Raw genomic sequence first — 26566 nt, 5'->3', positions numbered from 1 at the left:
CGTAATCAGCAATGACCACGATCCATTGAGAAGAAGAATATACCGGGATCATACCTGCATATATTAGGGATCAATTGTACCCAAAATCAACATTTTAGAAAACTTTTTCTGAAAAAAGTTGGGAGTTTTCTATCGCTTTGAAAATATTGTATTTTGAAGTTCATTTTACACTTGAAAGATTGATGTATTGGAATAAATATTTTTGTTATAATATTTCCATGTTAGGAATATTTTAAAATGATGATAAAATATCTTCAAGTCACATTTTGTGAAATTTTTCAAACAAAGTTCAATAACCCAAAAACTTATTTTGCTAAAATTTTTTGAGCTTCAACCATTACTGTTTTGTTCCATTTGCGACATTCCAGTTTGGAGATATACATAGCTAAGGAATCAAGTATCCCCAGGGATCAAGTATCCTCATTCTCCCCTACCTTAAAGTATAAGTTTTTAAATCAAGTTAATATCAAGAAAAGTGTTTTTGAACCTTAAATATTCGCTTTTTTGTGAGTTATACGGTATATAGGGTTGAAAAACCATTACATTTTCCCAGATTTTTCTTTAAACATTGATGTCTCCGTCTTGTCACCAATTTGGTCATTCCCAACAGTGCGATACCTTGTCACCCGGAAGCGGGATCCACGTTTTGACCACGTCCTGAACGGATGCAGTTTTCTTACTGGCGTAAGCACGCATGACGTTGGTCGGAGTGGGACAAAACTCCCAGACCCGGTTTTCGCCCAGATTTTTCTAGACGAAAGCTGGTTCCCTCTCTATACTGCCGAATAGCAGTTTGGATCGCTTCAATGCATGATTCTTCCATTTTCGTTCATATGACTTAGCTAAATATTGAGGAAAAACCACATTAATGCACGGCACTTTCGCGCTTTTCCGGAAAAATGCTTTTCATTTTCTTGAAAGTTATGAAAACTGGAGCTCACGATGCACAGAAATTCAAGTTAAGCTATATACAACAATACCAGCAGAAATCAGCTATTTGAACGTCTTCATGAATGAGCCGAGTTGTATCTAAATCGTGCTTATACATAATGGGACACCCTATATTACAACAATTCAATTGGTTGTTACTGGAGAAAATATAGAAGTTGTTGTTGTCAATTTTCAATTTTTTTAATATTTATAAAGTATCTCCTTTTGTTGTTGCAAAAAACACGATTAAATGAGTCGGGTGATTCCTAACTATCAACTGGTTTTTAATCGTGAACTTTATTGACTGATCTTTATTTCTAGTATGATGTTAGCCATCATATCCTCGAAAGGTGTACGCTTAATGTTATGTGAATGGATTCGCTGCTCTTATTCAGGAATTAATCAAATCTATATATACGAGTTGGACGAAAATAAAATACCGAATTATGATAAGAGCTCGGTATTCCCTAACTCAGTTTTGAATCTTATTGTTTTCAGGATTACAAATTTTGATCTTCTTAAAAACTGGTTCAACAATAGATTTTTGAAAACACCAGATATTGGATAAAACAGGAGTTTCAACAATTGATGCTTTCCGAAAATTCCTTAAAGATTTGATGTTCTGGAAACGGGAAACAATTTTTTTTTTAATTTTTCTTCTATACCGCAACAAAGCGGCATCAATCGATCATTCCCACGACAAGTTGGGATAGCTAACCTATTTACTTTCATCATTCAATTAACTTGCACATTGTAGGAAAAATCTGAAAGTGTCGCGAAAATTTGCATACAGAGTAGAATTTATCACTCCCATAAATAACTCGAGTGTCGACACTCGGTCAAACAATGAACTCTAGAAGCACAAAGTACCTACAAATAAATATAAAAAAAAGTCAAAAACCGTGTCCAGTAGCGAACCATTAATGAAAAGCTGCCGAAGAAAAGCAATTAGCATAAAACTTTACACCGAATTTCGTCAACCGTGTGGTCGGAGGCCAGCAGCATGTCATGTCATACGGCCCGGTGGATGTTTTCTTTTTCATTGCGGTTTCCTGTGTACCGGACCAAGTTTGTATTATATTACTTGTTCATGAGGTTTTCTGGCTCGGGCCTTCATGCAACAGACTTTCAAGATCGGGCAGCTCAAGACAGCTCATAAAAACCACTGATTATCATATAATGATCATCATTTTGTTTTCCTTCGTGGATCATCATCATCATCACTCGTTAGCATCCCATCGCTTACGCATAGGCTTGGCGAACGTAATTCTATATTTCGATAGTATGTATTATTGCTCAACTAGGAGCTGATAAACCATAATTTCGATCGATTTATTGCCAGGATTGAGATGTAATTGAATCATTAAATAGCACAAATATGGACACTTGCAAAAGATTAAAGATAAAATGTATAATAACGTACAGGTTGATGCGTTTCTACGCAGATAAAAACAGTTCAACACCAGAGTAGCACATTGATCTTTAAGCAGGTGGAACAACCTAGATTGTAGTTTTTTGTTGTTGCTCATTGAAGGTTGCAAGCAGAACAATTATTAGGTCCAGTTTCCTCGAAGATTTTGAAGCTTGTTCTGATATATCGTTGCAGCAATAGAAGTGGATAGGTACATTGCCTTAAGTCAGCCGACTTCATGCTTGCTGGTCAAATGAGAGAAAAAACAAAAAATGGCAAAAGTTGCGTAAATAATCATATGAATGGAAGAGACGAATATCAAAAATTTAACAAAATTGATAAAAAAAAAAATGACAAAAATGACAAAAATGACAAAAATGACAAAAATGACAAAAATGACAAAAATGACAAAAATGACAAAAATGACAAAAATGACAAAAATGACAAAAATGACAAAAATGACAAAAATGACAAAAATGACAAAAATGACAAAAATGACAAAAATGACAAAAATGACAAAAATGACAAAAATGACAAAAATGACAAAAATGACAAAAATGACAAAAATGACAAAAATGACAAAAATGACAAAAATGACAAAAATGACAAAAATGACAAAAATGACAAAAATGACAAAAATGACAAAAATGACGAAAATGACAAAAATGACAAAAATGACAAAAATGACAAAAATGACAAAAATGACAAAAATGACAAAAATGACAAAAATGACAAAAATGACAAAAATGACAAACATGACAAAAATGACAAAAATGACAAAAATGTCAAAAATGTCAAAAATGTCAAATATGACAAAAATGACAAAAATGACAAAAATGACAAAAATGACAAAAATGACAAAAATGACAAAAATGACAAAAATGACAAAAATGACAAAAATGACAAAAATGACAAAAATGACAAAAATGACAAAAATGACAAAAATGACAAAAATGACAAAAATGACAAAAATGACAAAAATGACAAAAATGACAAAAATGACAAAAATGACAAAAATGACAAAAATGACAAAAATGACAAAAATGACAAAAATGACAAAAATGACAAAAATGACAAAAATGACAAAAATGACGAAAATGACAAAAATGACAAAAATGACAAAAATGACAAAAATGACAAAAATGACAAAAATGACAAAAATGACAAAAATGACAAAAATGACAAAAATGACAAAAATGACAAAAATGACAAAAATTACAAAAATTACAAAAATGACAAAAATGACAAATATGACAAAAATGACAAATATGACAAAAATGACAAAAATGACAAAAATGACAAAAATGACAAAAATGACAAAAATGACAAAAATGACAAAAATGACAAAAATGACAAAAATGACAAAAATGACAAAAATGACAAAAATGACAAAAATGACAAAAATGACAAAAATGACAAACATGACAAAAATGACAAAAATGTCAAAAATGACAAATATGACAAAAATGACAAAAATGACAAAAATGACAAAAATGACAAAAATGACAAAAATGACAAAAATGACAAAAATGACAAAAATGACAAAAATGACAAAAATGACAAAAATGACGAAAATGACGAAAATGACAAAAATGACAAAAATGACAAAAATGACAAAAATGACAAAAATGACAAAAATGACAAAAATGACAAAAATGACAAAAATGACAAAAATGACAAAAATGACAAAAATGACAAAAATGACAAAAATTACAAAAATGACAAAAATGACAAATATGACAAAAATGACAAATATGACAAAAATGACAAAAATGACAAAAATGACAAAAATGAGAAAATGACAAAAACGACAAAAATGAGAAAATGACAAAAATGACAAAAATGACAAAAATGACAAAAAATGACAAACATGACAAAAATGACAAAAATGATAAAAATGACAAAAATGACAAAAATGACAAAAATGTTTGTCATGGCGTAAATGACAAAAATGACAAAACTGACAAAAATGACAAAAATGACAAAAATGACAAAAATGACAAAAATGACAAAAATGACAAAAATGACAAAAATGACAAAAATGACAAAAATGACAAAAATGACAAAAATGACAAAAATGACAAAAATTACAAAAATGACAAAAATGACAAATATGACAAAAATGACAAATATGACAAAAATGACAAAAATGACAAAAATGACAAAAATGACAAAAATGACAAAAATGACAAAAATGACAAAAATGACAAAAATGACAAAAATGACAAAAATGACAAAAATGACAAAAATGACAAAAATGACAAAAATGACAAACATGACAAAAATGACAAAAATGTCAAAAATGTCAAAAATGACAAATATGACAAAAATGACAAAAATGACAAAAATGACAAAAATGACAAAAATGACAAAAATGACAAAAATGACAAAAATGACAAAAATGACAAAAATGACAAAAATGACAAAAATGACAAAAATGACAAAAATGACAAAAATGACAAAAATGACAAAAATGACAAAAATGACAAAAATGACAAAAATGACAAAAATGACAAAAATGACAAATATGACAAAAATGACAAAAATGACAAAAATGACAAAAATGACAAAAATGACAAAAATGACAAAAATGACAAAAATGACAAAAATGACAAAAATGACAAAAATGACAAAAATGACAAAAATGACAAAAATGACAAAAATGACAAAAATGACAAAAATGACAAAAATGACAAAAATGACAAAAATGACAAAAATGACAAAAATGACAAAAATGACAAAAATGACAAAAATGACAAAAATGACAAAAATGACAAATATGACAAAAATGACAAGAATGACAAAAATGACAAAAATGAGAAAATGACAAAAACGACAAAAATGAGAAAATGACAAAAATGACAAAAATGACAAAAAATGACAAACATGACAAAAATGACAAAAATGATAAAAATGACAAAAATGACAAAAATGTTTGTCATGGCGTAAATGACAAAAATGACAAAACTGACAAAAATGACAAAATATGACAAAAATGTCAAAAATGACAAAAATGACAAAAATGACAAAAATAACAATGAAAATTCAAACGAAAAACTACAAGTAGAAATGTTTATAATTTTTTCCCCTAGATGTATGCAGCAATATTATCCATCTTTTGATAATAAATGTTTTTGAATAAAAAAGGTGGAAAAATTATTGAATCCTAACAAAAATTACTGTTATTAATGTTTATGGCTTCTTTGCTAAATGGCACCATAAAAGTAATTTTGAAGATGTTGAGGTATGTAAAAACCATAGTGATCAAAGTTACCCCTAGACTCAAATCTGGTTTTGAAACAATCATTTAATTATAACCACCAATGTCGTTTGAACTTACTGCAATCAATGAAGATGTTTTATACTCCTCACTTCAGTAAGTGTTTTAAAATTTTTAGGTAATATGAAAAAGCAACCCCTTCCAAAATATTTAAAAATGAATGAAAAAAGTGATCAAAGTTCCTCCAGTTTACGGTATGACAAAAATTGATCAATATTAGGTAGTTTTTAGCGGAACGAACAAAATGTTCGATGTTGGTTTTTGTAATTCGAATGTCATAAAATTGCTGAGCTCACTACTGGTTGAACCATTTATCTGTCGAACATTCTTGAGAATATAATAACTTTTTGCAATTTTTAATGAGTCCATCTTATTTTTTTTTTAACTCTAATCCCTTCTCTTATTACAATTTACAGATAATGAAAAATGCGATACCGACACTTGTGTTGGTTTATCGAGTGGCACCGCTAACCTTTGGATCAGTTCTGGCAGCAATGGACAAAATGCTATCATCGGATCAGGTATGATTTTAGCTTCGCAAAGGCACTGTTTACTTAAGGCAAATATGTTAGTTTTTTTTTACAATTTGTTAGTTTTTGGCGCTCTAACTAACTTGCTTCTTACTTTGTAACAAATTCACAGAAATCTCATCCGTCTCGCCCATCGAATGCAAATGTCAGTGTTTGTCACACTTGACCACGTACCGAGAAGATCTGGGAATTTGCGTTGACGACGTTCGAGGTAAGTTGCAACGGATTTAATAAATCGTATTATATCAACAGTACAGGAAAAACTAACATCTATGGGTTAGATTTAAATATTTAGTATCAAGGACGGCTTGCGCTTCTCAATGCAAAGCCAGTCCTTAGTCCAAAGTGGTGCAGGACATCTAAACAAACCATCCCTTTTTATTAGTTTAACCAGGATTGAAAGGGCAATTCGGCAATCAGTGTTTTTCCCCCAAATTCAGGAAGCTTTGCAAAATACAATCAGGATGAATCAGATCAGGCTAACATGTAATGGTCGATCTCAGGATCTTGGTTTTGGTCACCGAGGCAAAATTTCGTGGTGCTGTCATGCATTTATATTTCTTGAAAAACTGGCTCCAAAAAGTGGCATTAAAAATTAAGATCAGGATAAGAGCGACGATGAGCATGACCTGAATTTCTTATGAATTACGAACGGAAAATTCAATTAACTAAATATTAGACTGAGTCGATTTGGGGTCATTTTTTAATTTCTCAAACCCTGGGGTCTGAAAAGGTTCGTCTTGATCCAAAACTCATCCATGATTTTTTGTAGAATTTTTAAGTAACGTTTACATGAGTAAATTTGAACTTTTAGGTTTGTATGGGAAAATTGAGTTTTTTGTACTGAAAAATCAACATCATTTTTGTTTCTTCTGTGGAACCGAGCCAGCTGACAGCTTTTGTGCCAATTTATGAAATTCCTAAAGGAAATTTTCCGCTGAACAACTTTGTCGTTGACCGTAACTTCGTAACTTATTTGGCAAAACAGTTATTAGCTGTTTAACAGAGGTATGTCTAACCGCATTGATAAACAATAAATTCAATTGACATCCCTGCAGGGTGCCTAGCGAGTGCATGGCTACTTTTCATGCAATAATCCGCGAGGCTCCAGCAGTGATGTCAATTGAATTTAATGTTTATCGATGCGAAAAGACAAACCTCTGTTAAACAGCTAATAACTGTTTTGCCTAAAAAGTTACCCAGTTACGATCTTGGACAATGTTGTTCAGCAGAAAATTTCCTTTGGGAATTTTATAAATTAACACAAAAGCTGTCAGCTGGCTCGGTTCCACAGTAGAAACAAAAATGGGGTTGATTTTTCAGTGCAAAATATTCAATTTTCCCATACAAACCTAAAAGTTCAAATTTACTCATGTAAACGTTACTTAAAAATTCTACAAAAAATCATGGATGAGTTTTGGATCAAGACGAAGCTTTTTAGACCCCAGGGTTTGAGAATTTCAAAAATGACCCCAAATCGACTCAGTCTACTAAACATGCATCTTTCCCTTAAAATAAAAAAAAACCGGGAAAATAAGAGTTGTTTGCTAAAATTTAGGAAAAAATCGATTCAATCAGGAACATCAAATTTTCTGCTTTAACTGTATGCTAGTATCAAACTGCGCCTGAATGTATGTGATAAATGTGCTTGTTAATACGAACATAACCTATGATAACAATGAAAAAAATCCAAACTACAGTAGTTTTTCGACTTTATCACAGTCGAAAAAAATTCCACCGTGAATATGGCGAAAGCGGGAATTTGGCGAACTAAAAATAAAAGTGGAAAAAAGTATTTCTATTGTCCTTCATCAATAATTTATATTATTTTCAGTGGTGGAAACGTTTTGTTTCAATAAATTTTGAACATGAGATGTAATTATCAAAGATTACTAAACACAAACGACCGATTTTATTTCAAACTATTCTTTTCTTTAAAGATTTAAAGATTTTTCTTGAAATAAAAACACGTAGAATGTAAATTTTATAGTCTACATCTTATTAAAATGAATTAAGTTTTTAAAGAAATTTAACAGCCGTTATCTCTTATGACGATTTTGAAAAAGAGTTCAAAGAAAAATGCATCAAAAAAAAATTCCTCTACAGATTTCAATTTTAACACTTTGAAATAACTTAAAAGTTCACCTTTTCGAAAAATATTTTGAAATTTGCTAAACTTGACTCTTAAAGGGTGTTACAATAATTGTTTTATGGACAGATAATCTTTGTTTTTCAATGCAGAAAAACAGAAATCTTAATCCTTTTTACACATTTTAAAGCAAACCTAGCAGAATTTCACTTTGATCTTCCAAAATTATCCATTCAGGCAATATTAATATCAGGATTGCGCACGCCACCCTTTCAAATAAAAAATCAAACAAAGAAATCAAAGATAATTTTTTTTTTCAAAAACGTTAAATTCACCCACATCTTTAGGTATATGTTTCGCATAATCACGTTAAAATACTTATGTCGATTATAACAAGTGTTTTTAAAATCCAAATGACGATTTTACAGTACAAAGCTAAAGTAAACAGTTCAATTGCATTTTCATATTAAGTATGAAATACCTATATAACATAACATAATCCATAAAAGAATATCATGATCAAAGACGCTCTACGCTTTTGAAAGGAAATTAAGGTCCTGGAAAAGGTTTCTGAATGATTTAAAAAAAAAAAAGGTGATAAAATCTTAACAATAACCGAGATATAATCAAGCGTGAATTTGACGAGTACCGTAAAACGGGTTAACTTTGACCAACAATGAATTAATCCACATTAACATCATTAACTCAGTCTATAAGGCTATGATCATTTAGTATCCGGGCAGTTACAAACGTGTGTATTTTAAAAACTATTCATTTGATCGAAAAACTTTCTATGGAGGAAATGAAGGTGTTAATATGACATTTAAACTAAAAATATAAAAAAAATATTTATCAATGATTTCAAGAAATACTCTAACTTTTTCATAAAATCTCTTTTTTATCTTTGCACACTTTTTTCAGTCATGTTTTGATTTATTTTTTTTACCACAGAACCAAAACCTTTGCAAAATCATGATATTTTACACAAACTCACCTGAAAAAAGCAATTGGAATCTGGTTGGAACCTTTTCATGAGTAGGCATCTCGAAGAAATTGATCTCTTAAATCCGGTTTTAACATAAATTTTTTGTCCATCAGAACACATCTGTCGTATTGCGTGGAAACCGGATGCACAGATTGCGATCTTTGGATCTGATCATTATTAGTTATTTACTTGGTGTCTACTAGTCAGGCAAAACTTTTTGCCTCTGCCGGAAATGGATTTTTTGCATTATGTAGGGAGTCTTCATTCAGTTATCCCAAATAACCATAAACTTTTCACCATATTTAAGATCAAGAGTTGCACTCCGATAGTTGATTTGAACTTCGTGTGGATCCTAGAGTGGCTCATTATACTTAATAACCATTTGGTACGAAAAAAAAATCAGAAAAAATCAACAGTTCATGAGCTTTCGAGTCAACAATGAAGAATTTTCGAGGCACAAAATGCGCAAAAGGAGCAAATTTGTGCAAAATTATTTTTATCATGTCTTTTTGCATAGTAAATATCTCATACACACGTAAACTTAAAAATCTATCAAAAATAGTAAAGATAGTCCTTTTTATAACCAACAAAACGCTACTAAATTTTTGCATATCCGAGCTCTATTAACGCAGCTATCACCAAAATAAAGTGCCCGGATACTAAATGATCATAGCCTTAGTTTGAATTCTTGAAAACTTTTTTCTGCGTTTAAAAGCCTATTTAATGAGTTTCAAATAGACAAATTTTGGATTGTATTTGAAGTTTTTTTTTTGTTAGTAAAAATGTAATTTCAAAATCTCAAAATATCTATTTTTTTCAAGGCTCGCAAACAAACAGCTCTCCTTATGATACCAAACAGAAATTAGAAGCAAACGGGTGGTTGAATGTGCAAGAACAACTTTTATTCATTGTATATGTATAGTTAAAGTGCTATTTTTAAAGTTATTCAATGATAAATTTTTGATATTAAAAAAGTAAGGATATTTTCCAAGAGTAAGCCCTTATTGGAAAAATGGATAGGAATCCCATAAAATGATTAAATTTGAAGAATAAATGAAAATGGAAATAGTGGGAAGGCTAAGGGAAATGTGTGAAGGTAAAATTTCATTTATATTTTAAAGTTAAAACTATTTAGCTTAGCAATTATTATAATTTTTGCCCCTAGATGTATGCAGCATCATTGTTTTTTTTTCGATCATAAATGTTTTTAAAAGAAAACGTTAAAAATCAAGGTAAAATTGATAAATTAGAATTTATAAACAATTATGAAGGTGTTTTGTATCCTTTATGATAAAAAAAACTCGATAAAACCGTTAAAATGGAAATTGATCAATGTAAACCAAAAGCATCAATTCGTGAACAGCAACAAAATCGATTTTTAAATCAAATTTAAAGTAGTCCAAAAATTTCTGCAACCATGTTTTAAGTTCGTAGGAGTCCAGTACTGGTTTAAATAAAAATGAAACATGCCACATTCCTTTTAACAGAAAAAATAATCGAAAAATATTGAAAAAAGTGATCAATATTACCCCGGATTACGGTACTTACAAATGCATTCATCATTTGAATTTTGATCAAGTTTCAAAGCCCATATTTCTCAGAGATGTCGTTTTATTGAAATCAACGGGTATTGAACCCGATTTGGAAAAGAGGTTCTCCAATTTTCACCCCAGTCGGTCGCCGATTTCCAAAACAACACACAATGTGTTGAACCTTGTTTCGGTTTCTGCTTTGCATCGGAATTCTTCGATTCAATGTGTTATAAGCTGTTGTAGCATGAATTTAATAGTTTTATTTTTCCTACCCTGGTGTGAAGAATTCTTTCCTCTCTTTTTCGAGACGTGTGGTAACTACCTTAATTTTTAGCACCCTCCTAAGCACAATCGTCCGCCCTGATTGGGCCAATTATTGTGCTGCTGTATTAATTCGAGATCAATTTACATTTTTTTTTTATAATTCACATCAAGCCGAACTTTGTTGTCGTCGCGCTGGGTTTCGCTATTGGAAAGCTCGTTTGGTCACCCTTTGTTCAGTTTTGTCCGCCCGGTGCGATCGGTATTTCCCGAATAAGTTCAATCGCGATGCCGAACTCGTTTCCCAACGCAACTAATCCCCAATCACAATGAGCTTACATATATGGAGCAATTTCAGGAAAGTAGAGCGCTCCACCATCCATTGTAACTGCCACTTTGAGGCAAGCGGTTTATGCTCATAAAAACGACATTATATGTATAGGATGGCAGAGAAGGCATCGCTGCATTGCATCTCGAATCCTGCCTATCCGGCCAAGATCGTAATGTGTAAGAACAAGTTTACGACTGAAAGATAAAATTTGAAGTGCGTGTTCCAAAGATGTTCTTTAAAATATCTTATCGTTAATTTCGTAAGTTTACTCCCAAGGCACCTTCTTATCGAATTGGCTTATACTTCTATAGTTTCTTCATCGAGGGAAGTAACAGTAGAACTTTTTGTATACAATTGGTTTTCTAACTTACGTTCAGAGCTTTAGGAATGTCTTAGGTAAAATCTCAAATGGTAACTTCTTTCAGTTATAGGTTTACAGTTATTTGGAAGTTTAAGGACCTGACTGAACTGGGACTTCAGGGGTATCTGAATTCCGGAGGACAGTTGTATTAATATTGGTTGAGTAAGGGCATAAAACATTGATAGTGTTCTCATGCCAATTGAACAGAATCTCCAATATTTTTTAATATCGGCCTGTATTTTTACCGTAGTATGGAACAGCATTGTTAAATATTACGTCACGACAAACATGAATTTCATGTAGCAACTCTCATAGCCAGATTCTCTTGCATGGTATTTCCTCCTAGATTCAGGTGCGTTTATACCTTAGGTCTTAATTGATTTAGGAAAATAAAAGAAAAACAGAATTGCCTTCAAGGAAAATAACTCCTCCTTCATTATTCAAGCCTTCGGATGTGTTTGAAAATTCCATCTCATCCGGGAATGGTGCGCAATTCAAAAAATAATTTTAATCGTCCAAAAATTTATCAAGAATGCAAAGAGAGAACAAATTATATTGTGTTAGGGCACCTGTATCCGTGATCCAAATCATTGGTTTAGTCTCAAATTCAGATTCAACTTCGAGCACCGGTGGTCAAAGATTTTCTAAAAATATCTAAACTGTAATTGAATTTATAGTTAAATTATCAGGATATCGAACAAATCTGCGAAAAAAAAAATTGATTAACAGATAATTATTTTTGGTTCGATGCTATTGAAACGGTGTTTTTCCATATAAATTGCAGGCCAGCAAAGATTCTGTTCACCTCGGTGCATAAATTTAGGCGTCTACAGTACCTGTATTGCGCCTTTATTTATAAAATTTTCGGTGTCCTAAAAATCACAATTTTTCTTCATGTTGTCCTGATTTTTGACAAAACGATCTGGCATCCCTGGTCTTAGCTTAGCAAACCAGGGCGTGTACAGCTTCGGGTGTGTTCTTATACCAATGCACGTAATCGTCCATCTTGTGACAGGCAATCGTAATCGTAGGCATGGTAGGCTAACAATTGGCTATCAAAAAGCGCTCCGTCTCCACCCCCCACCAATGAGAAACTTTTGGTACCTCTTGCCTACTTTTCCTCAATATACATCCACCCGTAGCTGGAGGCACTCTGCTCCAAACCGTTTGACAGCTATCTCACGGACATTTTTTTTTTGCATTTTTTCATACGAGTGCTTGTAGATTATTCAACAAAAGTAATTGGGAGTTTGGAAGAATATAAGTTCAATTTAATTTATATATCGGAATCAAGGTAATTTGAGTGGTTTGGGACACATCGCGAAACCTCCGGCTAGTTATTGGACGAGAAAAGTTGTACCGAATTGAACCATTTCGCGTTGAGAAGTTCAATTTGAATAAATTTCCCCGGATTATGTGTTGAGAAGTTTTATCAGTTTTTCTATCATCAGAATCTGGATTTGTCTGGTTAACTGGATGGTGATCTACGCTGCAAGAAATAATCTGAGATGGTTCTTTATCAACCGTAACAGCAGCAACGAGTAATTTTCCGGTTCAAAATTCGAGTTTGTGTGGTGGCTACTGCTGTCGCGAGTGCGATTTTTCGTGGTTCTTCCTCTGGTCTGGTGCAGAAATAATGTTTACCTGCACACCGATGCAATCTGAAGGAGCTGTACTATCTGGACGATGCTCGAAGATACTTAATTTTTTTCTGCTTTTGAAATACCGTTTCTTTGTGAGAAGCAGCGAAGACAAGTTGCACTAAAGACTTCGACTACGACCACAGCAACACCACCACCACCAAGCTTATAGATAGAAATAAAATAAGATAGAAAAAATTGAGAAAAGAAATTTAATTAAATTATTTTTTCATTCAGTAATATTATTTCTTTTTCTTCAACATTTGCAGGTTTACTTTTAGCATTATTTTTTAGAAGGAGATGCAATGGAACGTGGAAAAAATTGGACTGGTGAAGAAGACGAGACATTTTTTCATGCTTGGCCGATGGTATCAAGAGATGCTGTAAAACGAACGGATCAAAGTCAAGTCGTTACCAATTTCGGAAGTCTGTAAGCTTTCACGCTGCGACATTGGTAAAGTCCTTTGAAGGCCGACCTCCTAACGGACTACGCCAAGGGTTTGGTAATATCAGCCATCATGTGTCAAAGTTCATTGGCCACTTTGCGTTTGCCCGAAGAATCAATGCGAGCGGAAAAACGGAAGAGAAAAAAGGAGTAGGCTATGGTTGAAAAAGGACGTTGTTGACAGAAGCTCCGGAGAAAATTTAAAATTTGAAGAATTTTGAAATTCTTGAAGCATTATAAAGATAACTTTGTTTAACAAGCATGGAGGTGCCGCTTATCAAGAATATTCAAGCTTTGTATTTTGTATTGCATTGTATTGGATTGTATTGTATTGGAATTTCTCCAGAAACGACCCCAGATGGCCCGGGAATGGAAGATCTGGACTTACTGAACGATTCTCCAAGAACCTGACTTTTTATTGGTGAGTTCGTTTCACGTTGTCCTTCCATAAGATACAGCGGCTCAAGTCGAAAATAACTAAATCGTTTCAAATTTCTTGAACTGGTTGTACAGAACTTTGTTTCGTTTTTCGTTCATTAATAGTTTGAAGATATTTTCAAAAATTTTGATTAATTATAGTTTTGGTATTCGCGGAAGTCGAGCTAAGTTTTTACGTCAATTTTTTTGAGAACTTTTTGCTAGATAGCAAAATTATCAAAAAAATTGTTGGAAGACCATTAAAACACGATATAATAGAGTTGATTTAAAGTCAGTAAGCGTTAAGTGTAAATATTGAACTTTTATTTGGTTTTTGAAAATACATTGAAGGAAGTACTTTTTCATTTATATTTTTTTGTTTATTTTTTTGTTGTAGATATGTATAGCTCAGCTATGGATTTTTGTAATGATATAATACTAGATGGTTTGGAGGCTATTCCGCAAAGTTAATAGTAATCATATTTCAAAGTTAGACATAGAAGTAGGAGGTTCAGTTTAGTAATAAAGTGCCAAAAATGTAGCCAACCTTAGTTTTTCAGTACATTTCAATTCAAGCTTTTGTACTCTAAAATACTTTTAAAAATTATTAAATACTAATCCATAAATATTCGTTTTCACATTTGAGTTTGATCTTACCGATTTTATTTATCACAGTATCGAAATTATTCAAATCAAATTAAGAACAGCTAATAATATCAATATTGTATTGAATAAAAAAAGGATAAAAATGCTTTCAAGAGACCAGTGTAAGTACTTAACTCGTGCTTACTTAAGTTCAACATGTTTTTGGAGAGTCGTGCACTTGGTTCAATGAATCTTTTCGCCTGAGTTGCTCCCTCTGCTGTTCTCCAGTTGGAGACAATAGTGGTGCTTTCCCAGTTCTTGAGTTCCATATTCAAGGCACTCCTAGATACTCCGCAGAAAGGTTCAGGTCCAATTAACAGGCCCTGAGATCCTTCCCTAGCTAGCTGGTCTGCTTCTTCGTTCCCTAGGATACCGCAGTGGCCTGGAACCCAGAATAAAAATACTCTATTCCGTATGGCCAGGTTTCTTAGTGCAACAATACACTCCCATACTAGCTCGGAGTAACATGTGAAAGTACTTAGTGCTCGAAGAGCGGCCTGACTATCAGAGAATATATAGATACTTGTGTACCTATATCCTCTTTTCAAACAGGCTAAAGTGCATTCTTAAATGGCTTGAACTTCTGCTTGGAACACTGTTTGCCAGTTTCCCATAGGAATTGAGATCCTCAGTCTAGGTCCGAACACCCCTGCCCCAGTTCTTTTATCCATTTTTGACCCATCAGTAAAGAATTTTTTTTTGATTCGGAAGGAACCGCAGGCCCACCTGACTCCTATCAATTAGTTATTTCGTAAACCGCCAAGCATCCTGAAAAGTTTCTTCTGTAAAGAAGATCGTTTTCTCAGGTTTGAATCAATTAGTAAAAATCACTCAAACATTCAGATTTCCATGTGCATTCGAAAACGCTCCAAATCACTGAGCTATAAATTGCGGATAATTTGAATCATCGCATGTCACGCGCTTTATATCACAAGTTTATGATAAATCATCACACAATTATGTATTTAATATTTGTATTTAAATTTATGGTTTTATAAATCATCTCTTTGTAATATGTTTATCTGGTTTCACCTTCGATTGTCCAAAGATGGTCAATATATAATCATAATCAATCATAATTACGGTTTCAACCCCTCAAGTTTTCACGTTGGTAGTAGATCTCTGGAAATAACAAGAATGTTGTTTCATGACCAAGAGAGTTACTAGCATTACTTGTACTTGAGGGGTTCATCGGTTGAACACTCAATCGGTTTCTAAACTCAACACGCATGTTGTGTAAAATGATACACCTAAGAATAATATGGAAGACTTCCATGCCATTTGGAGGATTTGCCAGCCGGCTTGGAGTATTCCAAATGCTCGTTCGACATCCTATTTAACGGCCAACGGGCAGCTTCTTGGCATTTCTCATAACGCTTCTCTTTGGCGTTTGTGGTTGTGATATGGTTTTCAAAATTATCGGCCAATCCGGATATATTCCATTGGTCAACAAATATCCCGTCTGGAATGTTTTGCCAATAGAGGTCCATGTCCCTTGATAATATTGTTCTGCAAATGTTAAATTAAAATTATATAATCAAAAATCTATATGTATAAAAAAAAATTCTTTCTGGCTGTTCCTTATGGATTCGGAAAACTGCGGAATGATTTGAGTTCAACTTGGCAACTGAGGGTGAGGCCGGAAAAGGTTTATATTTAATGATTCAAGAACTCTGTTTCTTAGTGAGGTAAGGGTAGGGTTACCATATCCCGCTATGCTTAAAAGAGTACAATGAAAAAAAATCCAAAAAAGTAAAGAATTCTTTATGAAATAAAAAAAACAGAGCTTTTTAGAGTTACTCAAGTACTGCCAATTTATTGGGAGTAATAAGCATTCCAGATTGCCTGCTTTTTTAAAGAAAAAATAGGAAAAAACTCGGCCCGGTTGCCCAGATATCGGGAAAAATGCCCGGATTTATCCAAAATCTAAGCAAAATCTAAACCTCAACTACATTTTTTTTACACAATGTATGATTTTTTGAGCTTGTTTCATCGAAGAACACGTGCAAACATATTTTTTGAAAAGTAAAATTTAAATTGAATAATTTTTTATGTGATCATTTTTATCTCTTTAATTTTCATGGAAAAAGTCTGAATTTTTGTTTGATTTGCCCGAATATTGCCCGATTTTTTCACTGAAAATTTTAAAATCAAATGTCCGGATTCGCAAGATTTTTGGGTAACGATGTCCGAATTTTTGTGGCCCGAATACGCTCAGAAATATTTTTCGAAAGCTTATATGATGTTTTAAAATTTTCGCATATTTTTTTTCAACTAATGAAAAGAAAAAAGTCAGAGACCGAACATTACTATTATTCGAAGGAAAATTAGTGTTTGAAGTAATGCTGACAAACCACACCAAACCCGATAAAATACTAAATAAAAAAGAATATATAGACGCGTATTTGTAAGTTGTATGTCTTTCGTATTTCTTGTATAAGATGTGGTAAACACATACTAAAACAAACAAGTTCTTTTTTTGGATTAAATGGAACTCATAAAAAAATACATTTCGTAAAATTTTACAAAATGAAGAGTACACAAAATTCCCGATCAAAAAAGAGTACATGTACTCTTAAAAGAGTACGTATGGTAATCCTAGGTTAGGGGATTGGGGTTGTGAGCAAGGTTGCCGAAATCACAGAAAAATCTGCAATTTCACAGAATTTTGAGCAAATTTTCATCACAGAACCTGTGTTACAGAACACAGAATTTTGAAATATTCACAGATTTTTTTTTTAATTCTTAAAGGATTTTCGAAATTATAATTTTTTTGGCCAATATTCAATTTAGAATTTTTACCTTGAATTAGAAAATAATGATAACATTGGTAATGTAAATTAACTTTTCCCAACTAAAATGTTGAAAAGACCCAATTTATCATTAATTTTCAATGAAATTAAAGGAAATAGCATCACAGAAAACCATCACAGAATCTTTGGGTAAAATCACAGAAAGTCAGATTTTTTTTCTCATAAACACAGAATTATTTTCAGCAGCCTTGGTTGTGAGCTAGGGATACCAGACGTACTCTTTTAAGAGTACATGTACTCTTTTTTGATCGAAAATTGAGCGTACTCTTCTTTTTGCAAAATTTTACGAAATGTACTCTTTTTTTGTTAAAGGAATTAAAGGAAATTTTCTCATATAAATTAATTTATTTCTTCCGATAAATGAAGATTGTATTCTTATAAATACAAAAATACAAATTATTTTGCATTCGTTGCACAACACTTCAGTTTTGCTTCTTTTGTTAAATGTTTCAAAGGATGCCTTCCTATGGAAGGAATAACGAGTAAATTCACGATTTCAATCTAGATTTTTCGTTCAAAATTAGCGCCTTTGAGTACGCAATGATCTCCCGAACAGTAAGCAATATGCATAACAACAACTTGCATATAAGCATATTGCACAAATCAAAAACGCACAAATCAGGAATAATGTTTTTGATGGATGAAAAAAATACGCCTTTATAAAAACTCTCTTTTTAAATGCAGGGTTTCATCAACTTTGGTGTGCTTTCTCAGCATAAAATCAAAAACTTTGAATAAACAATTTAAAATGCTGAGCATTTGTGATGTAGGTCACATACCTTGCAACAAATTGGCGGTATTTGAATGACCTAAATCATCATGGTTTAGAATGAATGGCGTTTGTCTATACAATTTTGAAAATATTTTTCAATGTACTCTTTTTGGCGTTGCAGTATATGGTAACCCTATTGTGAGGGGGGTTTTTCAAACAAAAGAAACATGGAACCTGCAAAAGTAATTATCATCCTATAACAAAATTTAACATGGCATATATTTGAAAAGACTTACCTGCAGGATGTTACTTAGCAGTGGTGATTTGTCAAGCACATTTAAATCGTTGCATCCAAAAAAACTATGCCAGATGAAACCGTCTCTTGGTGCATCTACTTCCAACACAATCGTGGTCTTACCAGCCTTGCCTTGGTACCGTAAACTGGGGTATCTTTGATCACCGGGGTAACTTTGATCAACATGAAATGTTTGCAGATAATCATCATTAACTAAGTCTGAAATAAAAATAAAAATAATAATAAAAATCTGAAAACTGTTTTCTACGTTTGAAAGCCTATGAATTGAGTTCCAAATTGGCTAAATTTGGTTTGTAGTTGGAGATTTTTTTATATTAATAAAAATGTAGTTTTAAAGTTTGAAAATATCTGTTTTTTCGAAGACTCACAAACACACACTTCCCCTGATAAAATGATAGTATTTAAAAGCAAATGAGTTGTTTTATATTAAAGTTCAACATTTTTCTCTGTATAGGTATAGTTTTAGAGTTATTTTTATGTTCATTATATGATAATTTTTAGATATGTAAAAAACGGTCATTTTCTATGAGAAAGTCTGTACAGAACAAAAGGCTAAAAACCCTATCAAATCGTTTAGCTTCATTAAAAAAAGAACATAGGAACAGTGGGAGGACCGAGGGAATTGCATGAAGGTAAAATTTCAAATGTTTTTGATGCCAAGCAATATTTTTGCCCCTGAATGTATGCAGCAACATTGTCCATCTTTTGAGTATATTTGATTTTGAAAGAAAATGTTAAAAAATTCAATTGAGTCCAAACAAAAAAATACTGTTATTAAAGTTTTAAGCCTTCTGTGCTAATTAGCATCAAATCAATAATTTTAAATATGTTGAGATACGTTAAAACCATCGTGATCAAAGTTACCCCGAATCATGATATCTGGTTTTGTAACAAACATTTAGTTGATGTCATATGAATATTCTGCTATCAATGATCATGCTTTATACTCCTTACCTCAGTAAGTATTTAAAAAAAATAATGTTACAAAAAAGCAACCCCTTCCAAAATATTCGAAAATGAATTGAAAAAGATCCAATTCATTATTTCATTTACTCGCAAGATCTTACCAAAAACTAGTGGGGTTGCCAGTGTTTTCCTCAGCTTGGATCTAATTTTGGTGGTCCAATTCTTGTATGAAATAGACCCAAGAATAGACCACTGACACAGGTACTCTTACAAATCTTTCGAATTAACAGACATATTTTGAAAACAAACACAAGTAAGCCAACTGAGACTTTTCTTTAGAAATGTTATCATTTTTCTTTAGATTCAAACGAAAAGAAGAAATCTTAATAAATAACATTGCTAAAATACCACAGGACGTTTTACAGGACATGACACTTGACGTTCTTACTAACGGAGTTTATGTCAAGCGTCGTGTCTTGTAATGAGTCGTGTATTATTTGTGTAGTTAAAAGTGCTTACGTTGGCACACGTTTCACATTTTCCTATCAAAATTCTTCTCATCTGACAATTTATAAAGTTGTCAAAAAAAAGGCAATAACTTTAAATCATTATTCCGTGAACAGAAAAATCGAAACCAAATGCGCTCTGATTTGAAATTGTATAACCACATTTCTAAAAAATACCGCTCTGCTTGCGGAAAGTGTGAGCATACATTATGGAATGCATTATTGAAAAAATCCACATCTTTCGCCGTTACCGTATATCTGCTTAAGGCGTTCACACTGAGTTTTGTACCCGATCGGTGTGGTAGCCGCATGTAAATGTAATCAAATATGCATTCACTGGTCATTCGGAGGCGAACATCTCGACACTTTGTTGGCAACAAAACCGACCGCGATGACCGGACTTAACGATCAGCAAAACATCAAACAATTGAACGGTAAACTGTTTAGTTTGATACTTTACCTGTTGAGCGCGGTATTTAAGCTCCAAATGAAATCCCTCCGGTCTTGTTGAGGTCTCCCGCAGCATGGCTTTACCGTTTTTTTTTTCTATCTGTTTGTTTCCATTTACAGAAAAGCTCGCGACAAAGAAGTTTATTAGAAAATGATGCGTGTAAAGTAACTATTTTATTTGACTGCCATTTTTCTCCATTATCTCAATGTTTGTACTCTACTTTCGCCGTCGCTAATCGCACTCTGGTCTGTCACGACGAGGAGGGCGGATGTCTTCCTGAAACTCCCAATAAGGGGGTAAATTTAACACACAAGCTGTCGCTGCTGTAGCTGCTGCGCGGTCCAGAGCGTATAATCGAGCATATCGAAAGCAGTACCATGGATGTGCATAATGGGTAATAATATAATCAACACAGGTGGTAGGCAAATGACGGTACAGGAAAAAAAGCAGAGCGCACAGAGCCAATGGACCCAGATTCCAACTTTCTTGGTGGTTCGGGTCTGGGTCTCTGGGTCTTGTCATTGCAAATAACCGTTCTTTAGCCACCCGCTGAGAGATCATCATTTAAAAGTTTGTTTTTTGTTGCCTTCCATGGCTTCGGAAATCTGCCTATCGGTATTCGCGAACTGTTCATCTGCCTTTGCGGTTCATGTTTGCATTTGGAATATGTTATCATATACCGTGTGGGTCGGAAATTGAAGCAAACAGCCATCCGCAACTACAAGGCTTATGCTCTGCCGCTAACCTTGAGCTGTTGCTCACTTGCGCATCACAATTGCTCTGAGCACGCGCTTCATTCGTAGCGCCTTAAGCTATTTTAGTAGGGTCTACTTTATAAATGTAGCATTGTATCAGCTATTACACCCATCGAGGAACGATAGTTGGAAAGACGAACCCAAACTAAACTAGCGAGCGAAACATTGACAGCGGAATGGCGATACTAATGGTGTAGATAATTATGCTACATGCCCTATAAGTTGAAACGGATATCAATGATTGGCTTGGATTGAGTCGATATCGAATGTACAATTTGGTTAAGCTGGATCCAACGAGGAAACGCTTAGCCGGAGAAGCAGATGTGGTTTAGCGACCTTTAAATAGTTTTGATCTTGTTAAAAAAAAAACATCATTAAAGGTAGATGAGCTGGTTAGACTAAGGTTGCCAGATTGCCCGGTTTTATCCGGGTTTGCCCAGTTTTTTTTTTAAATTTTGAAAAATGTCCGGTCCGGACGGGTTGCCCGGATTTTATTGAAAAAGTCCGGATTTTGCCCAGGTTTATTCTCATTCTCAAATTAAACAAAAAAAAGGGTTTTACATTTTTTTCATTTATGCGTCCAAAACAAAATTTTTTGAGCAAGTTTCATAACAATAATCAGGAAAGGTTTTTTGCAAGGCTCAAATACGATTTAAAATATGCTGAAAAATTTTGATAAAAAATTTTTTTCTTCTTTTTTTTCTTAATTTTGTTGAGTAATTCCTGTGTTTTGAACAAATTTGCCCGGATATTGCCCGGATTTTCGATCGACAGTTTTGAAATTAAAAGCCCGAATTTTGCCAGGTTTTTAGATAAAACAACCCACATTTGTTTGGGCCAGATACGGACTGAAAAAATTCTGGCAACCTTAGGTTAGACCAATTTCTAAAAATGTTTAAACATTTAGAGACGCACCAGCGAGGTAAAATGTATCATACTATTATTAAAAAAAAAACGCTGACCTATGGCTTCGAATTATATTTTCCTTCATTTTTATTGTGGCACTTTTCATGGCTAAAAAATAAGTTTTTATGGTGAACCGTAATATATTTAAACTTATTTTACTAATTTTCAACAAATTGGACCTGAATTCAGTCGAAATTTAAATTGGAGCAGAAGTGCTTATTCGCCGACTCCCAAGTTACGATAAGAAAGCATGATTATAACAAATTTTATTTTGGATCAAGTCAAAAGTATGCACCAGTACCATCAAATGGGGCATCATGCAAAAGCAGGGTTAGATTCAACATTTGTATACCACAACAATCATTCAATTTTTATTTCAATATACTGTAATAAAGTTATCATTGAATGATAACGAATTGATGATAACATAGTTTTTAACATCGTGAATGAATTTTTAAAAAATTCTGATTCTCATAAAAAATTAAAAAATCGAGCAATAAATGTACAATTTTTTACATTTTTCGATGCTGTAAAAACTTTACCCAGTATGACGGATTGGCTTAATGGTATCACCAAAAAACTTCATATTGCTTTCATCATCCTGTCACCAACACTGTTAGTGTAAAATATTTTTCGGACAATCACCATTTTTTTTAAATAAATATTTGTATGATTCACTTACCTGTAGGGCAAAATGCAAGAAAATGAAAATCAGAACTAAACCTCATAAATCTCGTTTCCATATGCTGAGATATGATTGTTTTGCATTATGCGTTTGTTAACATTCGAATTTCATCCATCCTAAGATTTATTTTCATGATTTAAGCTAATAGAATATTTCGGTATCAAATTTTGAATACGGCGAATGCGCCAAGTGTAAACAAATCCAGATAATCAAATAAATTCGTTTGACTATTTATTTTACATCCGAAAATATGATCTTCTTTTAATTTTTCTTATTTTAGTGAAGTTAAATTTAATTTTATTAAATAAGGCTACCGTTGCTCTTTCCTATCCAACAGCTCTACACCTTAAGAGCCCATAACATTCTTCCATTAAAAGATCTTTGCGATTTACAAACTGTAATATATGTCTACGACAATTTACACACAAGTTTCAGTAATCAAAACATCCATTTTACAACGGGATTGCGTACTCATAACACTCGCCAGTCAGATTTTTTACAACGAAGCCGATCCGTGACATCCTTAGGTCAAAAAAGAATATCATTTATTGGTCCAACTAAGTACAATGCCTTGCCTAATGAAATAAAAACCATCAACAACCGTTCCACGTTCAAAATCAAAGTAATACAGCTATTAAAAGAAAAATTGAGTCGTTAAAAACCGATCGATCAGTGACCAGTTTTCTTCTTTTATAATTAATTTTTGTAGCAATTTAGTTTCTTTGTGTGTTCTTTTTTTTTTTTTTTTTTTATTAATTATTTAAATTATAATGTCTTATTTGATTAAATGTTTGCTTAGTAGTATTAATATCAAATAGTGGATCTCTTTAAAGGAAATCTGTTTTCCATTGAGATCCATGTAGTATTTAATTTAGTATTATCATTACATTTCCTCGCACTAAATTTAAACATTTCAGTTCTCAGCATGAGTAAAATTTTGCCCGCGTTTTTTATTAATTTTTGTTGCTGCCAGACATGCTGAGAACAGTAGCGTCCATTACCAGGGGGCTCTAATGAGCTTTTTGGTGTGGGGGAGTGTGGTGGGCCGCTACAAAAAAAAAAAAAAAAAAAAAAAAAAAAAAAAAAAAAAAAAAAAAAAAAAAAAAAAGGCGAATAACTTTTTTTATGGGTGTGTAATCCCACAGTTCATTCGCCCATTTCCCCTCAAAATTTCGTCGCGAACAAAAGGGCCAATAGTTATTTCGAGATGGAAAAAGGGCATTGAAGTTTTTGAAATTTGTTTTCTCAGGACGAGAAGAAGCACAAATCAGCATCTATAAGATCGTTGAATGTGCTAATGTGTTAATGTGATCATTTGGACCCGCTTTCAAGCCGAAATTTGCTTGAATATTGCTTCTTTAATGAGTGATCCAAAAGGCGAATAGTCATTCTGCAATTCAAAAGGGCGCTCCAATTTGGCGAATGAACAAAATGAGAACACCAGTCTGTGGTAAAAGGGCCCACAGTTAAATTTATTAATTTTTTGAAGTAATTAGTATGGAAAAGCAATATTTATCGATCGGGTGATGAAATTAAATCCATTTGAAAGCATTTTAGCGACTTATTTAGGAAAATGATTGTACGCAGCGAAATAGGAAATTGATTTTATTTTCTGAAACTTGGAATGCGTTTTTCTCAAAACAAAGGTCTTGGCGCATTCGCCGTATTCAAAATTCGATACCGATTTGTAGTATTTTTTACCCCTAAATGTATGCAGCAAATTTACACTTTTCCTTAAAGACATTTTCGATTAAAAAAAATGTAAAATTTAATTCGAACAAAACCAAAAATTACTGCAATTGATGCTGACATGACAAATGTATCATTAACTTTAAATCTTCATTAATAACAGAGTTTTTTGCAACTTACCCTTTTCCTTAGTAGGGTGAAAATCGAATGTTTTTTGAAAATTTAAAAATAACTGGTAAAACCAATATTTTTTTCTGACTGGGTCAATTTGGTGTCCCATCAACCTTAAAACTTTTGATGAACAGATTTTGCAAAAATAATCATGAAAGGATTTTTCAAAGACTAAAATACGATTTCAAATTTGTTTTTGAATTTTGATGAAAAATATTTTTTTTTTTCATATTTTTATTTTGGTTTTTGTACAGTAATTTCTGGGTTTTTGACAAAATATGCCTGGATATTGCCCGGATTTTTGGCCTCGATTAAGAAATGAAATGCCTGGATTTTGCCAGGTTTTTTTATAAAAAATTGCTCAGATTGTCCGGCTCGGATACGTGCTGAAAAAATTCTGGCAACCTTATGTATACGTATTTCAATAAGGACACTTTATATATATAAAAAAAGAAATTTCAATAAGTTGTGCATCAATAAATGGTAACAAGTAAACAAAGATACAATGAACGTTAGAGTGCCCAAAATGACCCGAATTTTGAAAAAGTTCTGCGCTGCAGGCTAAAATTTATCCTAGGCCTAATATAAGATCTCATGCCAAATTTGGACCAGGTCGGATCCCGGGAAGGGTCGCTCAACGAGTCTGATGTTTGTATGCGATTTTGAGACATTTTGTTCGAGAGGAACATTATAATCCAGTTTTTGATCAATAGCTTTGGTCCTTTTCGGCCGATTTCTTTTGAGTATGGTTTTTCTGAAACCTAAATTATGACAAATATTTTATCTGAAGACAATGCAATTTTATTTAGGGTAACCAAATTCTAAGGCTTCAAAAATGGGCTAACTTTTTTGAAGCCTCATAACTTTTTATTCCTATCTTGTACCCAAAAAATTTAATACACGTACTGAGGAAAAGAATATAAAACACGATCATTGATTGCAGAATATTCAATCGACATTGTTGACTACAATTCAACGTTTCTCACAAAACCAGACTACAAATTTCTAGTTAAAATTTGATTAGAACCTTTCGTGTATCACAACATCTTCAAAACTATTATTAAGAAAACATAAATAAAAGTATTTTTTTGTTAACTCCAGACTGAATTTTGTACGTTTTCTTTCAAAAACATTTTTCATCGAATGATGTAAAATGATGCTGCATAGATTTAGGGGCAAAAATTTCAAATGTTTCTGAATATTTCCCAGCTAAAATAGAAAAAAAAAATTACCTTCATGCAATTCTTTGAATGTATTTATTTATTTATTCCTTAAAACCATATTATTTAGGATCTTAAAATTTCAAAGCGGATGTCAGATCCAAAATTCTGTACCTTCGCTAGAATTCGTTACTAGTAGTTTTCCCTGACAGCAGCGCTTAATCCTTCCAAACTGCCTCTTTGCTGTTTCTCTACCTATTGGTCATTATGAATCTGGGGACGTCTCTTTGACATCCACATTTTTACATTCTTCACTCTCAAAACATTCAAAAGCTTGGAATTTTTGGGTACATGAACATAACTTAAATGTTAAAATTCACCCAGAAAAAAATCCGAGGATCAACGAGGATTTAAAAATGTCCAATAATTTTACAGACCTTACAGAATCTGGTGGAGATTTGCAAGAAAGTTTGCTAAAAACTCGATTTCAACGATTTAAAAAACGATTTAACAAGTCATTTTTGAGTCAGTGGCTTGTACCACTAAGAATCGGGTTGCACAAAATTTCCGATTGCTCGATGAGAAGATAACATACAAAATTCGAAAAAAAAAATATGTTTTTCTAGGGTATTTATTGAA

The 26566-nt window shown here is 32.7% G+C and overlaps 1 protein-coding gene across 2 annotated transcripts in view; it reads left to right on the top strand.

Moving 5' to 3' along the window:
* The window catches only part of LOC129755719 (uncharacterized), a 228192-nt gene that overhangs the window by 143353 nt on the left and 58273 nt on the right, over positions 1-26566 (top strand). For both annotated transcript variants that reach the window (XM_055752343.1, XM_055752341.1), the window contains 2 exons: positions 6038-6142; positions 6264-6362. In XM_055752343.1, coding sequence (XP_055608318.1) covers positions 6038-6142; positions 6264-6362 — 204 coding nt within the window. The remainder of the gene's footprint in view (positions 1-6037; positions 6143-6263; positions 6363-26566) is intronic.

This window comes from Uranotaenia lowii, chromosome 3 (genome assembly GCF_029784155.1).
Source record: "Uranotaenia lowii strain MFRU-FL chromosome 3, ASM2978415v1, whole genome shotgun sequence".
Classification (NCBI taxonomy): Eukaryota; Metazoa; Arthropoda; class Insecta; order Diptera; family Culicidae; genus Uranotaenia; species Uranotaenia lowii.
This window is presented reverse-complemented; position numbering and strand designations above follow the sequence as displayed.